At 40.4% G+C, this 17,731-nt stretch overlaps 2 protein-coding genes across 3 annotated transcripts in view; both read right to left on the reverse strand.

The window, feature by feature from the left end:
* Nucleotides 1-17,731, reverse strand: part of LOC133517388 (protein O-mannosyl-transferase TMTC1-like) — a 385,685-nt gene that overhangs the window by 230,392 nt on the left and 137,562 nt on the right. The window lies entirely within an intron of this gene.
* Nucleotides 1,819-8,320, reverse strand: LOC133517385 (uncharacterized). Its single transcript, XM_061850686.1, has one exon. It carries the CDS (start codon nucleotides 8,022-8,024, stop codon nucleotides 2,079-2,081), a length of 5,946 nt encoding a protein of 1,981 aa, XP_061706670.1. The 5' UTR covers nucleotides 8,025-8,320; the 3' UTR covers nucleotides 1,819-2,078.

Below are 17,731 nucleotides of genomic sequence, written 5' to 3' on the forward strand. Positions count from 1 at the left end.
TAACCTACATTATTTGATCATGTAATGTTTTCATTTTCAACTGCCTTAAGGAGTCATTTGAGGGTAGACTTTGTTCACTTTTATTTATATACCTAAATATTCAGCGTATAGGAAAAAGTAGAAAACAAAAAAATTACGTTTTTTTTTCTATAGGCCAGTCCGTCCAAGTCGACCAAACCCCCAAAGAGTAAAAAAAATTTCGCGTCAAAAAAAAAGATTTTTTCTACTTTTTCTTATCAAAACACGACACCGAATATGCCCTTAAACGCATCCCCATTATTTTTGTTACACCTTATAAGTTACTTGAATTTTCATGTCAAATTACACTACATTTCAGAATGTCGTTTAAAAATTAAAGCGTAACTTTGATCGCATGGCGTTGGCTAGCTTCATGTGACTCGCGGAGATACAATACTTCCTTACTTGAACTCTGGCGCCATACATCACAACGGGCCAAGGATTTATTCCATAAATTGCTTCGTTAAGAACCGTCTTCCCTCTCTGCCAATTTGTTAGCGGATGAAAGGGACGTGGAGTGCATTTACGAGCAGCAATTGTATTATTATAGCCCCCATGTTGAAAAAAAAAGAAGATATATACTTATTATCTTATTTGGCTGATAGATTAAGATGCGTTTTCCTGCGCCAAATCAGTCAAATAGCCGATGAAAATTGATCTTTTAATGATATTTTTTGCCCTTGTACAGTCGCCATCAGATATATCGGAGCGGCCGAGGTGCTCAAAAATATCTGAACACGCACTCTAACGCCTTGACAATAAAGGCGTGTTCAGATATTTGTGAGCCTTTGGCCGCTCCGATATATCTGATGGCGACTGTACAAGGGTAAAAAATATATGATGGCGGCTGTACAATGTAGATATATTTTTACATTATTTATGTATATTATTTTCTATACCAACAGCCGTCTTCTTTTTCATAATTTTTACTATTTTCGTCGTAATTTCGTAATAAAATGTAATTAAAATATCCGATATAATTGATTCTCTTCAACTCTGGTATAAAAGTATTGTAAATATCGAATAATCCAAGCTCAAGTTAAGAGGGTTCAAAAAAACGCCGAAGCGCTTCAAGAAAAGGTAGGTAGTGCCCTTGCGCTTTACTTGGCTCATCTTGGCGAGGGCAATACCGTACCCCCAGATAATGCCACACTGTTTTATACATTTTAATTAAGATTTGCTTCAGTTGTTGTCAAGAGAGTTAAATCTCTTAAAGCAAGGGAAGTCAAATTGAGCAGTAAACTTGTATTTAAAACTAGTCAACCTAGTGGCATCATGCCAGGTACCTACCAGAGTAGACTTAAATAGCGTAGTCTATCTTCAAACAAGGACACAGTGGACGTGTAAAGTGAAAAAAAAAAACAAGCCACACTACAATGATACAACCACGGAATTCAAGTTCGGAAAATCCTGGACAGTCAGCAACAGAAAGTCGTTGGTAGAGAAAACGTTTGTGCCATATCCCTTATTGAGCAAAAAACGAAATTAATGATTCCTAAAATGACAAAAAGAAAACGCTATAAATGACAATAACCGGTTTTTTTTAAATATTGTGCCATATCCGTATTTTACTAAAGGATAATTTACACTATGTTAACAGAAAACTATCACAAAAATTGTGACATATTCAAAACTTTGTGACTTCTCATACATTGTACGTGCAAGTTTAGGTACTCATCAAAAACGGATATGGCAATATTATTTCACGATTACCACTATATTCAACAGGCACTTTTTAATATTGAACAACAAGTGTAGCTGTTAATGGTAGGCACTGGCGCGAGGAATGAAAAGCAGGAGTAAACTTGACAATGAAACTTTTATTTTAACTTTCGGATACAGGGTCGAGTTAAACCGATCGCGTCTAGCAGCGGACTGCCGCCGGCGCATAGCAACGTAGTGCACATTACTTGCATAACATGTCATACAATTTTGAACCTTAAGTATTAGTAACTAAGTATGTATTTAACATGGCAACTTTTCCTTAAAAATAAACTTTAACTAGTTACATATGTGCCTATAGTGAGCGCATCGCTAACACTCCCCACCCCAGTGCTGACTCAGCACTCTAAACTTACGGGAATAGGAGCGATGCGAGCCGCGGACCTCCGGTAAGTCCCGGTAGCCGTCCTCACCTCCACTAAACGGATCCGTCCGTCTGCGCCAGGAATTACCTGCGTGATCAATCCCTTCGGCCACATATTGCGGGGAGAGTTGGGATCTACCACCAGAACGAGGTCCCCTACTTTTAGCGGCTTCCGCTCCTCTAGCCATTTTGTCCTAGGCACGAGGATGGGTAAGATTTCTCTTAGCCACCTCTGCCAGAACATGTCAGCGAGCCTCTGCGCCTTCCGCCATAGTTTTCTCAAGTAGAGATCAGAATCATCGAACTCTCCTACAAGAGGGAGTCGCGATGATGACCCTAAAAGGAAATGATTAGGAGTAAGAGACTCACCGTCAGCAGGATCGACAGACACGTGCACCAATGGACGACCGTTGACCATGTTCTCAACTTCTGCCATTAATGTGGTCAAAACTTCGTCCCTTGGTGCTCGTTCTTTTAAAACGACTTTGAGAGCCGCCTTTACTGAACGTATTAAACGTTCCCACGCCCCACCCCAATGGGGGCTGGCGGGGGGAATAAAAGTCCAATCCATGTTGTTATTAACCCCCTCAGCTTTTAGAACGTCCATATCTAGCGCCTCCATTGACCGACGCAACTCTGTGTCGGCGCCCCTCAGATTAGTACCGTTGTCCGAGTACAGATGGCGCGGCCAGCCGCGCCGCGCCGCCATGCGTCGCAACGCCATGATAAGCGAGTCGGTTGTAAGGGAGGCAACCAGCTCGATATGAATCGCCCGCACTGTGAGGCATGTGAATAGAACACCATATCTTTTCTCTCTGCGGCGACCCACCGCGACCTCCATTGGCCCAAAAAGGTCCAACCCACAGTGAAAAAAGGGTCGCTGATGGTGTTCTATTCTGGCCTGTGGTAAATCGCCCATGCGCGGTACCTGAGGTTTGCTCTTCATTATCCTGCACAGCATGCACCTTGACGTCACGAGTTTTACAGTAGGTCGAAGTCTAAGTACCCAATACCTTTGCTTTATTTCGTTTACCACCATCTCCTGACTTCCGTGGGCCGCTTTCACATGGTAATGCCGGACGATTAAGCGGGCTACCTGATGACGGCCGTCCAGGATCACGGGTCTCTTGACGTCCAGAGGCACATCTGATGCGGCGTCAATGCGCCCGCCCACGCGAAGTAGTTCATGTTCGTCTAAAATGGGTGATAATTTTAATAACTTACTTGCGCGATGTAAAGCCCCGTGCGCCTTAATTCTGGCTAAGTCTTCCCCAAAAGACTCGTTTTGCGCGTGTTTTAGTAAAAGTATCTCAGCGCGCTCCATCATTGCGCAATCGATCTCGACCGCCTGACCTTTGCACCTAGCGATGAACTTTAGCACTGCCGCCGTGGCACGGGTGAGACGAAGCCACGAAGAGAAGCGCTGTGGGTCCGGCACTGGTATGCATGCAGGTTCGTCACGCACCTGGACGACTGCTACGCATTCCCCTGTCTCCTCCTCGTTACAGGTCGGTATTATATCCTTTGGCCATAGACTTTCGTCAGCGTATAAAAAAGAAGGACCTTTAAACCACTCGCTCTGTAGGGCTAGATCAAACGAGTCCCGCGTCGCTAAATCGGCAACATTTAGTTTCGTAGGAATGTACCGCCACTCGTCAACGCGGGTAAGGTCGTCAATCTCCCCCAAGCGATTTGCTTCAAAGGCCTTATACGTACGATTTTTGTTGAGAATCCAATGTAATACAGTTGAGGAGTCACACCAGAAGTAACGCCTCGTTGACGTCAGTTTGTGCTCCCTTCCAATTGCATTGGCTAGTCTTGCAGACAACAATGCAGCTTGCAGCTCAGCCTTCGGTATAGTCAGCTGTTTTATCGGCATAACTCTGCTTTTGCTGGCAATAAATGCAACATAAATAGTGCCGTTATCCTCCCAGCGCCAATAGCCCACAGCTGACATCGCCTGAGAAGATGCATCGCTAAAAAAATGCATTTGTAAATTATTATAATATGAGTACTTACTACTCGATGCGGTCGTAGCAGATGTAGATGCCGCTACGCCCTCGTAGCATTTCGTAGCACTGTGCGTAGGTGCGTGGGTCGCAGGGGGAGAGGTAGGTGCCGTTGCGACGATATCCACACAATCTTGCATTTCGCTCGCACGCGCTGTAGCCGATTGGCTGTCCCTTACCGCATTGCGCGCGGCTGTGCAGTACCACCTAGGTATACGGATATCTTTAATTACCTTCAAAAGGTCGACCCATTTTCGCCACTTGTGATAAATTTGGTCTGGAATGAAATCCTCCCAATCCACCTGTAAGCGCCAAGCCTCTTGAAGCATAATTCGGCCTTGAATCGTGAAGGGTGCTAAAAAACCTAGTACATCAAATATTGACATAATTACTCTTAACATTACACGTTTCGTAGGCCTATTCTCACCTTCAAGTACGTCGCTCGGTATACGTTTTAATGACAGATCGAAGCCCAATATGTCATCAGCAGGGTACCAAATGAGACCTAAGGTACGCTCGCTCTCATGTTGCTGGCCGACTTTGAACCTTACAGCAGCAGTGCCTAAGGTCTCCTTTGGCACGCTGTTTAAAACTGCGACGCTGTTGCTCGTCCAATTTCTTATTTCAAAGCCGCCCGCCCTGTGGATATAACTGACATTTTTTACCATTTCGATCGCTGTCGCCTCGTCGGGCAGGCTGTCGATGTAGTCGTCCATGTAGTGCGAGTTGACGATGGCATCGACGGCGGCGGGAAATGACGATTCAAATCGCTGGGCGTTTTTATTTTTTACAAATTGCGCGACAAATGGAGCACAATTTGCGCCGAAAATAAGTGACTTCATCGCGTACGTCTTCATGTTTTCTGTGGGGTTGTTTCTCCACAGAAACCTCAGCGCGTCCTGGTCATCTTGATGGATCTTGACTCTCAAGAACATGTCTCTAATGTCACCTGTTACTGCAATTGGATGTTCCCGAAAGCGCAGCATTATACCTAAAAGTGATGACAATAGGTCAGGTCCTGTGAGCAAATAATCGTTCAGGGAGCTACCACTTACCTGACTTGCAGCATCAAAGACCAGACGAAGTTTTTGCTTATTGGGGTTGTCTACGCCGAAATGAGGTAAGTAATAAGTCTTTGGCGTGACCTCGGTGTTAATTAGTTCCATAGCGTAATCATTTTTTAACAAATGATTGACCCTTTCACGGTACCTTTCGGCGAAACCTGGATTCTTACCCATTTTGCGCTCAATACCCTTCATCCTGGTAAGCGCGTTTGGGCGGGAGTCGGGCATGGGGCGGTGTTCGTCCTTCCACGGAAGGCCGACGTACCAACGCCCATCGATGAGCTCGGCGGAGCGCTCCAGCTGCGCGACGGCGCGGGCGTCGTCGGCCTTTTGCCGCACGTGCGTCGTCACGCCCATGGAATCTAGCAAAAATGAGCGCCTAACATCTTCGTGGATTTCCCTTAGGAGGCACTCATCTGATGTGGTATCGTGATCTGCTCCGCTATCTGCAATAAAAAGGTTAGTATGCACAGCGACAGATGGCGGGCCCCTGGACGGACGGACAGTCCGCGGCACGCACACTTTCCCATGGACACTCCAGCCGAGGCGGGTGAGTGTAGCTGATGGCTCATTATATTTGCCCTCCCGTATTTGAATAGGTATTACAACATGTAAGTTATCTTGACCTAATAATAATTCAGGTTCTGAATCAGTGGTGCAAAATTTATGTTTTATATCAGCTAAGTGAGAGTAATTAACTAATTTTAAAACAGACAATGTTTGTATTGGCAAACTCAATTCTTCAACACAACGCAATTTAACATTATAAACCTTATTGTCCATACCTTTAAGGTCGACATTCACTTTTGTCGATTTGTACTCAAGTTCGTTATCTTTAAACGCACCGTGAACTCGCAATGTCTGTGAATTACCACGTAGACCGACGCGTCGCGCGAGATTAGCACTTATTAACGAGACGGAAGATCCATCGTCCAATAGCGCGGTGCTATTTACCATACCGTTAGGTCCCTGCACACGCACTGGTACTACTTTTAACAACACTCTGCTGTCGGTCGCTTTTATATGAGTTAAAGTTTCCATCACTGGCTTGAACGCGGGTTCGCGCGGCGCGGCTTCTTTTATCGCGGTACTATTATTCGGTACACTTGCACTCGGCAGCGGTGCGGGCGCCGCCATGACGTCACGCGCACTGTTGTTTACCGGATAATGTAGTAGGCGATGATGTGGAGCTCCGCAGCCGTCCTTGTCGCACGCAGGGGCCTTGCAAGTATCGCGTTCATGCTTGGAGATAATGCATTTGTAGCATAAACCATGTTTTTTTACATGTTGCCACCGTACTTTTCGCAACGCCTTCTTAAATGGTTTGCATTCCGTTATCTTATGCACAGCTGTTCGGCAAAATAAACATTTTAAATCGCCTTCTTCAGTTTGTAGTAAAACAGTTTGTGTACGGGAAGATGAATGTTCGCTAGATTTGTTTTTATACATATCGCTGCGCGTAGTTGTTAAAAAACTTGCAGTTGTAGAAATCTTTAATGCTTCGTCATTAAGAAAATCCGATAGAATGACTAACCTCGATTTCCGGGCATCTTGGAGAAGTTTAAAACTGTAGTCTGACCATTTGGAGATAAGCACAGTGGGCAGCTTGGATAGGATGATGGAGACGATATTCATGCCATGTAGGTACTCCTCGCGTCCTACTGCTCGCACAGCTTCTACGAAATTTTGAACCTTCACTGCGAACATAACTATATCCTTATGATATTCGAGTTGCAAAGGCTGTAGCTTCTTGATGTCTTGCAGAATACGAGAAATGATGCTGTCAGGGTTTCCAAAACGTAGCTCCAAGGTCGACATTACCCGGTCGGGCGACGTGGCGCTGATAAATAATGCAGTGACAGCATCACGTGCGGCTCCTTTAAGACATTTACGAAGCCTCCATAAATTTTCTTTATCTGTAAATCTACAGACCTCAGTAGACTCCTGGTACGCCTGTTTGAACTGAAGCCATTCTAATTGGTCACCTGAAAATTCAGGTAGGTCCTTAGGCGTGCTAATGCGGCTGAGTAAACTGGCGTTAGGCACTTGATTGCTAGCGGTCGATAGGTCTTTAAGTGCGCCGGCTAATAATTGCACTGTTTGGTTGAGCGCGCTGACGGTACCTTCGGGCGCAGGTGGCGCTGCCGGCATGAAGCCATCGGCGGCGGCGCGCGGCGCTAAGCTAGACGCTGGCCTCGGCTGAGCTTGCTCGGTGAATGCAGAGGGTATCACAGGTGCAGGCATCCGTGCTGGAACTGGAATGTGCAGCGCGTCCGTTGTGACTCCATTGTCGGGGGCTTGCTGCTCCTCAGGTAGTTCCGTTTGGTTGCTTTGGTGCTCAACCCACGCATTTATATCGTTGCGAAGAGGTACATTGCCATCAAATTGTGAACTGTATTCCTCTAGGTCCTCTTCGTCACTATTAAGTGCTGCAAGTTGCGCGTCTAAGGTTTTATTAATAAGATCCATTTGAATCGCAGCCTTTTCCTTTGCGGCGTCCAAAATTAATTGCTTTCGCCTGGCTTCTTTAGAGGCTGACGATCTTCGTGAGCCCTTGCTGCTCGGGACGGCACCCACATGTGACGCGGCAGGCTTTATGTCGGGAATTGGCTTAAATTGCTGCATTGGTTCCGACTTTATGCTGCTTGTCGCATTTAATTTGTATTGTAGAAACTTCTTGACCATCGGATCCAAAGGTTTCTCGATTTTTTCGGGCGTAGTTACATTGCACGGCGGTATAACCTCACTTTTTCTTTGTTCTTGCTCGCGCGCCATGTGTTCCGCGTGCTCCCGACGTACCTTCGCACTACGCGTTTCCATTTTTGAAGGCGTTCGGTGTATCGGCATTATCCGGTTCGAAGACCACTTTGTTAATGGTAGGCACTGGCGCGAGGAATGAAAAGCAGGAGTAAACTTGACAATGAAACTTTTATTTTAACTTTCGGATACAGGGTCGAGTTAAACCGATCGCGTCTAGCAGCGGACTGCCGCCGGCGCATAGCAACGTAGTGCACATTACTTGCATAACATGTCATACAATTTTGAACCTTAAGTATTAGTAACTAAGTATGTATTTAACATGGCAACTTTTCCTTAAAAATAAACTTTAACTAGTTACATATGTACCTATAGTGAGCGCATCGCTAACAGTAGCCTAGCGACAGATTGTTGACAACACTAAAAAATATGTTGCGTCTAGACGCAACATATTTATTTAGGCACTAGTGCCTAATTCGTGTAGTATTTACGTTGAATCCAGGATATCTAGACTGCTGAATAAAACTATAGCGGACTGTAAACACTATTTCAATTACTGGTAGTCACAAAGGTATTTTTATAATTATTTTCGGCGCAATGCGTGTGCCATATGTTCCGCGAGCCGTTATTTCGATTCTGCCCGTCCCCCTGCGGACCGGCCCGGATCTCCGTCGCTGGCTAACCGGTCCGGTGACGTGACGGTGGACGTCATCGCTGTTGCTGTGGAGATAATTCGATGCGGTGGCGGGCTTGTCGCCAACATATACTCCCGGCGTTGAAGAGCTTGGAAGGATGGAGGAGTAATCTGTATACCATCTAGTTATTTATTTTCTAAGGTTCTCTGGAAGATAAAAAAGGAAATGCAGAGATTGAAGGTTAAACTTGAATTACAAATACCCAGAGATAGTTTACTGTCATTGTTTATACTGTGCTAGTATATCCTTAATTTTGGCAGTCTGCCTTTGAAAATGCACCATAAAATCGAGTGATTTATCTTATTTACAGATTCGGAACAGAAGAGGGAACCAGCTTTGTTTCATTTGAATAAGCAAAAAGATTTTTTTTTTTTTTTATTCTACGTCGGTGGCAAACAAGCATACGGCCCGCCTGACGGCAAGCAGTCTCCGCAGCCTATATACGCCTGCAACTCCAGAGGAGTTACATGCGCGTTGCCGACCCTAAACCCACCCCCCCTCGTTGAGCTCTGGCAACCTTACTCACCGGCAGGAACACAACACTATGAGTAGGGTCTAGTGTTATTTGGCTGCGGTTTTCTGTAAGGTGGAGGTAGTTCCCCAGTTGGGCTCTGCTCTAGATCTGGAATGACATCCACTGGCTGTGCCCTGCCACACAAAGCGAGATGATATTTCTAAAGCCACAGCGTAGACACCACACAAAACAACTACAATAGCCATTGAATAAACCTTACATTTATAACTAAAATTGAAAACAAATATAGGTAAAAAACTTAAGTAAGTCACCCGTTGTATGTAGTTGTGACGTGTTCGAATAGACATTTGTTTTGTTTGTGTGTGTCTTTTGAACATGTTATTGTCTATTCGAACACGTCACAACTACATACAACAGGTGACTTACTTAAGTTTTTTACCTACAAACATGTTAATATTAATACCTCGAATTTGAACGAGCGAGTGAACACATCTCGCAAGCGAACGCAAGCGAACGCAAGCGAAAGCGCTACTTTTTGATATTTATCAAATTGAACACATATCAGTGAAAGAATAAGGATCAAAGTCAAATGGCGTTCTAAAAGTTTTAATTATCTGTCGAAAGATGGCAGTAAATTTACGTCACTACAAAGTTTTCTTTGACAATACACCTCTATTTGAAATTCTCTTTGGTTGCAGTAAAAAACTTTATTCGCAACAAGAATTTAAAATACAAACTTTAAAAAAACTATCTTCATTGTCTAGCCTTAACGGCCATTGCCGATGCCAAGCCTGTAAATTCTCGACTTCCTGAAGCCAATTCGACCTTAAATTTTGATATCACAATGATGTCATTTTATTACCATATAACGCATGAATTTCACTCGGATTTGTTCGTACAGTCAAACAGGTATTTGCAGTATTGCACCTTACTCTTTTGTAATAAGACGAAAATGTAAACATATATATTTGTCGTCAACTGTACTGGGCTACCGTTTTTGTGCTGTTTTGGCGCCGATGGTGGTGTGCCGCGTAAGCAAAGACAGTGCAAAGGAAGAAACCAGTTTTTATTGTTCTAAGCCAAGAACTTTATGGAAATTTTCTCCTAAAGACTGGTTACTCGTACAAACGAAACCGAAAAGATTTTGCGCCAAGTACATGATACCGATTTGGAAATTTAATCGGTTTCCAAGCCTTGGTTCAGAAGAATGATATCATTTTGATATCGTAATGTACGTTTGAATTAGTCCTCCTTGCACGGCTAGTTAAAAGTTCCCAACTTTCCCTTAAGAGTCGCAATTCACTGTTTCCTTTGCAATTTTCCGACTCGTCGAAATTGAAATTCTTTTTTTTTTTTATAACGATAGGCAAGCGTTTGACCACGATCTCACCTGATGGTCAGTGATGATGCGGTCTACGGTGGAGCACGCTTACCTATGAGATACCTATTTACCCTAGCCTTGAAGAGACCCAGATTGTACTCATGCGGAAACACAGACTCGGGCAGGGCATTCCACTCCTTGGCATAAAAGTACGTGTAGTATAAAAGTAGGTATATCAATGCAATAATTTATTTATTAATAAAATCACAATTTCACACGTCAAAATAAGTTCTACATTACTATTCTACATTCATTAAAGCCATGAAAATTTTAAATTACCACATCTTTAATAATAATCCAATTAGTATGTAAATAATCCGCAACACAGGCTTCGTCAGGTGGCCACAGATGCAAATCAGCAACGTGCTTCGTCCCAAACAAACTAATGATGATATCCGCAACAGGCTTCGTCATTAATAATAATTTATTTTAGCTAGCTAGTAGGTATATTGTATATACAAGTATATAACATTACATCAAATGTATTTGTGTATTTGTTTATCTATTATATGGATCAATGATGATTTTTATTGTTTTTCTTTTTACGATCTACTAATATGCTAAATAGATGCATTACGAAAAGGGCTTATAAATGTCATAAAAATTATGATTGTTTTTTTTTAAGTGTAAAAATTTATAGCATCGTTTACAGACGTTTCTGGTTGTTAAAAATTAATTATGTTTGTTATTTTAAATACCATAAAATCCCAATAACTCGGAAAGTACACTTCTGTTTGAAACTTGTATGCCGCAAAAAACTGTATATTTTGACACTCTGAAGTGAATCAAAATTTATGGGGTAATGCCATAAAAAAATACAAGTAAACTAGACTATGTAAATATATTTGCAAGGACACAAAATATTGTTTTCTTTGCCACTGAAACTATTAAATATAAACCTCTCTGTTTTTGCAAACAGTTTCAAATTCTTTAAAAAGTATCTTCATTGTCTAGACTTTACGGCCATTGCCGATGCCAAGCCGTAAACTCACGACTTTCTGGCCGGGCTAGTTTTAAGTTCCAAACTTGCATTTAAGAGTCGCAATCAACTGTTTCCTTTGTGATTTTCTCTGAGAGACTATTCCCGCTCTGTTGACGTCGAAATTCAATTGCAATAAGCTCTTACTACGCATAACCGTAACATTGGAATAACAGTTTGGACTTAGAGTTTATTGAGTCACAATATGGAAAAAAAATATATTATAGGAACATTCTTACACAAATTAACTAAATCCCACGGTAAGCTCGAGAAGGCTTGTGTTGTGGGTTGAGTATAACGTTATATATAATATACAAATACTTAAATAAAACACTTCATCACAGAAATAAATACCGTGGATAGTGACCCAGCCTATGAAGCCGACGATGGTTTCGGGTTTGAATCCCGGTAAGGACATTTATTTATTTGTGCGATGTACACAGACGTTTGTTCCTGAGGCATGGGTATTTTCTATGTATATAAGTGTGTACTTATCTATATATACGTATGTATATCGTCGCCTAGTTCCTATAGTACAAGCTTTGCTTAGCTTGGGGCTAGGTTGATCTGCGTAAGATTGTCCCCAAATATTTATTTATTTTATTTAGATCAGTACATCGCCGAGTTTCTTACTAGTAGGTACGAGTATATCGATGGATTTTATTTTATCTCTAGCCGCCGGGGCATATAGAAAAGTCTCTTGTTCCAATACATTTTAAATCTTTACTTCGATCAATGACAATTTCTTCTGCGAGCCCTATAAGTATGTCTGTAATGAAAGATATTAGGTATGCAATGCATCATCATTAATTGAATCAAAATTGCCTTTGTCTTGGCAACTTTTGATCCGGGGCCGGCTAGAGGATAAGTCCACTTTTAACTTTAAATATGGATCAAAATTATTAGTCACAGAAAATTTTCAAATCAAATGCGGGTGGTTTTTAACTAACTTCAGAAAAGGGAGTCTCAAAATTTTTGTTTACCCGACTTCCGAAATGAAGGAAGTTTTCAAAGTAAATAATGTCGCACCAAACTAGCTCTGCTGGGAATTCGCAATGACAGTGTGAAAGTGTTATCTAAACATTAAATATCGATGAAAATTTAACATATCCCTTTCACATTTGTCGGTATAGCACGCGGACTCTATTAAGCGGCGAGTTAAAAATACAAAATTGATTATTTAATAAACATATCAGTATACATAACATCTCAAACTTTTGCGTTTGGAACACATTTTAAAACAAATTTAAAACGGGTCTATCGTCTTTTCGTCGGATAGTTACAGAAATTGATTGATTGTTGTTGTTTTGACATTTTGCTGGGACATAGTTATCCGCGGCCACGACCAATGAAACCTGCGTCGAAACGCCGGTAATAATGGTAACAACATAATATGTTTGAAAATACCAGTGTACATTATTGGGACTTCTGGCGGACTCTAAACTAGTCTGAGCCTATTGGGAGCGTGCACGACTGTCACGCAATCTAGTGTCCGCAAGTCTAGGGGAAAACGTCAATTCACTACATCTTATAAAACTACTCCAAAACTTAAAACTACTGAACGGATTTTCATACGACTTTCATCTATCAATAGAGTGATTCTTGAGGAAGGCTTAAGTATATAACTTGTTAAGGTTTTGTGTAAATTGTTTGAAATATAACGATGTTGTCGGAAATAATCACGCTGGCTAGGACCTTAATCGAAAACGCTGCCTAATCCGTTTGAGCTATAACAACACAATGTATGGTGGGGTTGTTTCTCATTCATAGGTCTACAAAAAAGTCCGCGATGTTAAATGTCTATCTTTTAAGGATAACTTACTATATCCATTCTTAACTTCTAGAAAAAGATCACGTAATATGTGGCATTTGCAAAGCTATTTACATGGATACATTATTAACAATTATCAAAATAAATACGTTAGGTATATTAAGCATTTCATACAGATTACAATGGTCGGTTACACCATTCAATTTAAATGAATATTTCAGGAGTAATCGTAAATCAAAGTTTCATTTCGAGCCATATAATTGTACGAAATGTTAAAGACGCTACCCGCAGTTAGTTCAAATTTTTACCACCTTATGCGCTGGGATCGCTTTACTTACCCCCACCATGCACTTCGCACGGTCCCAATAACGTACTTTGGGTATGTAACAAAATGTGAAAACTAATTTAGAGAGGAAATATTTGACAAAAGAAGCCGAAGTGAAGTCACTGGTTCGAATCCAGTCTCGGGTCAAGCAGTGGCATTGGCAGTATGTGATTACTGCTGCGCTGCGCTGCAACGTAACAACACTGCATATCTGCTGCAAATGTCTAAAATCTGGGCGGAAACATCGATTTGGGTACCGCACCTTTACCTACTGTATTTGTGAGTATAGGCCTATTTCTGCGAACTTTATTAATGAGTTAGACTTACTCACCGTAAGACCGAGTAACCCGACAAGTTTTAACCACGCATTCCTAAGATCATAAAGAGCAAAAAATATGATCTGACTTTTGGCCAAATTCGTCTTTTTATAGGCGAAAAAAAAACATTACATTACAAGAAATGTGTTTTTTTTACTTCCACATGCATTTTGCGAGTTTCTTAAAAAAAAAAATGTCCGTCAGTAAGTATGTCCGACCTGGCGCCTGAGAACAAGGAGGTCGGAAGAGGCACGGAAAGAAGGAGAAGTAGATGGTATGTCTAAACCAAAAAGGCGTTTTACACTGAGAAATTAAACAAACATATTTTCACAAGAATTGTCAGTATCTTTAAAAGTCACTTATTTCAGAAAACTTTGACATTTTATTTTCCAAAAACGGCCAATACACCTTTAAAATCTATAGGGTTACTTGTTCACACGGTATATACCTCATCACGCTTAACACACACCACATGTCACCTCAACTTAGACGAGGGTCATGTTTGATGCGCACGCAATTTACATACACAGTTGACAGTTGACGTTGATTAGGCTTATGATGTAGTAGCTACTGCCTGCGACTTCGTCTGTTTGGAATGGTGATGGTGATAGATAAAATCTCCATACTAAATATCATCTTCCATCCAAATCCATAGTCCAAATACCTGAATTGTTACAACACTTCATAAAAAGCGCATATTTAATTTACTGGTACCAAAAGTACCATCTGCTTTTGCTAAAGTTTTCGAAGACTTCCTACATAATAGTATTTGACGCAACCGTTGCATGAGAAGGGTCAAAAAAGGCGAGTGGCGTGGGTAAAAGTAATATTATCCGAGCATTTTTTGACCTACTTATACAACGTTGCATACTATTTCTACGAATCAACAAAAATAATATTTTAAACTAGTACAATCATATAGGTAAACAATCTAAAATATAGATAGTTAAGATACCAGAGCATGCAGACTTATTCTTAATTAATTGTAATTTTACCTTTGATTACTTTAATTTTAGTTTTAAGTATTAAATGTAAGTTTTAATGTTATATGCTGCGACTGCGAAATGTTGATGAAAAATAATAATAATAATACCTACGGAAGTAGCTAATGTACTTTAATTAATATGTTGTAATTTCAATTCCTTTTTTTTATGTTATTTGTACTAGTTATGTAAGTTGACATGTAATCACCTATTACCAATAAATAATGAGTATGAGTATGAGTATGTTATAGTATGCAAGTGCATAACAAAATTCAGTTTTCCAAGTGAATGAATGAATGAATAAATGAATGAATATTTATTGCATGTCACATTACATAAATTGTTAAAGGTGGTACATTTTAGAAGGTATACATGTGACGCCCTGCAAGGGCATAGCAATTTAACCTTAAATTTAGATAACTTAAATCTACTTAGCTTAAACTAGGTACATTTTAATCATTTATTATAATGGATGATTTGTATTTTCCTAATCATATTCTTCAATAAAAAAATCATCTAAGTAAGTAAGTGTAACTGGTTCTGGTCTTATTCTTATCATAATCGGTTCAGTGCTTTTAGCGTGAAGAAATAAGAGACAGAGGTCTCCGGCCTTAAACTATCTCCATAATCTAAATCGGTTTTGTGGTTTTAGCGTGAAGAGGTAACGTACAAACAGACAGACAAAGTTACTTTCACATTTATAATATTAATATGGATTTCTCCGAACTTTACTAATCAAATGAGTTAACCTTATATATCTCACCATACCACCCGTCACCTCAACTGAGGTGAGGGTTGTTTTTGATGCGCACGTAATCTCTATGACAGACGCTTTACATATATGCCATGAGTGGTTTCACTGGTTCACTGACAGGTAACAGTTGACGTTGTTTAGACTTATAATCCACTAGATTTTGCCCGCAGCTTTGTCTGTGTAGACTACGTTAAACGGTGGGTAAGGAATGATTTAACTTCTTATCTTATTTGCTGAAGAATTGTTGACATGATTTTTGAGGATATAATCAAAGTACAAAACCCTATCAAGGCGGTACCAATGATATTATAATTCCAGATAAGCCTTTCAAAATTTAAGTGCAAAAACGGTACAAACTGTACATTTGCTATTTAGTCACGCCTAGGCCAGCTATAGCTATAATTTAACGCATAATTTTTATTCTTATTAATTTTCAAATGACTACACAATTTTTACGATTTTTTATAATTATAACATTTTAAAGATTTTTGTGTCTTCTTCTTCTTCCTCGCGTTGTCCCGGCATATTGCCACGGCTCATGGGAGCCTGGGGTCCGCTTGACAACTAATCCCAAGATTTGGCGTAGGTACTAGTTTTTACGAAAGCGACTGCCATCTGACCTTCCAACCCAGAGGGTAAACTAGGCCTGGTTGGGATTAGTCCGGTTTCCTCACGATGTTTTCCTTCACCGAAAAGCGACTGGTAAATATCAAATGATATTTCGTACATAAGTTCCGAAAAACTCATTGGTACGAGCCCGGGTTTGAACCCGCGACCTCCGGATTTTTGTGTAATTATATAAAATTCTTCAGTTAATATGTACATAAATCCTTGTTTTGCTGCACTGCACAATGTGAAACTATTTATAATATTATACAACATCTATATTACCATAGTCGCAATAAAGTACCTACTATAATATGATATAAAATAAAAAATAAAAATAGAATAAATAGTTTATTTATTAAAAAGTGTACAACATTTTCTTAACCTATGACTGCCCCACTAGGCTATGCCTGTGTTGTGGAGTTAGATTGATAAATAAATAAATAAATATGATAGGACATTATTACACAAATTGACTAAGTCCTACAGTAAGCTCAATAAGGCTTGTGTTGAGGGTACTTAGACAACGATATATATAATATATGTATAAATATTTATAAATACTTAAATACATAGAAAACACCCATGACTCAGGAACAAATATCCATGCTCATCACACGAATAAATGCCCTTACCAGGATTTGAACCCGGACTTGAAAACAATACTATTTTTGAGTTACATCCTACGCTGAAGTTTTGGTTTTATAATAGGTATCTAATACTTAATTATTTTTAATAATAATAACAGGCTTAAACTAAATAGGAACAATCACAATTAAGGTAGAGTAAAAAATATTACACGAATTTATCTTATAACTGTTGTAGATAGCAATTGTATGTGGGGTGCGTGTGTGTGTGTGTGTGTGTGTGTGTGTGTGTGTGTGTGTGTGTGTGTGTGTGTGTGTGTGTGTGTGTGTGTTTAAGTGTGTGATATATGACTAAGCGAAATTGAAGGAAAAAATGACCGCTAATAAAACCTACCGAGAAGATAAACAATTGATTTTACCAATCATTCTCTTCATTAGTTGTTCTGTTTCATTATAGCTAAGATTTTTTATCCAAGACATAACTATTGTTTCAGCTTCACCTGCAGTATAGTTTTTAATATCGCAGTTTTTATTTATTTTATCAAATTTAATATATGTGCCGAAAGGAAATTTTGAAATCTTTTTCCAAAACAGTTTGTCCTGGGAACTTAAAAACGCGCTTACTATACGAAGTTCCATTTGCTGACTTGACTAATTCACGCTGCATTATCATAGTCACTCTAATGATAGCAAGGTTACGGATGCTGAGCAGTCCATATCCTTATATACGTCTGGTGTAGGGTAAAGCCTGGGTTTTTAAAGGATTGCCTTAAAACCTCTGTGCTCTGTCTAAGGTAATACGGTGGCGCCGGCCCGGCGGCCCCTCCCCATACGGTGATGCAGTAAGTTAAAATCGGCTGACAAAGTGCAGTATATATCATTTTAAGTAGTCTTCTATCAGTTGCATCTCTTACTTATAATATG

Source organism: Cydia pomonella, chromosome 4, assembly GCF_033807575.1.
Source record: "Cydia pomonella isolate Wapato2018A chromosome 4, ilCydPomo1, whole genome shotgun sequence".
Classification (NCBI taxonomy): domain Eukaryota; kingdom Metazoa; phylum Arthropoda; class Insecta; order Lepidoptera; family Tortricidae; genus Cydia; species Cydia pomonella.

What these genes read in the sequence shown, in the direction of transcription:
- LOC133517385 (XM_061850686.1), bottom strand. Translation starts at nt 8,024, where the DNA reads ATGCCGATACACCGAACGCCTTCAAAAATGGAAACGCGTAGTGCGAAG.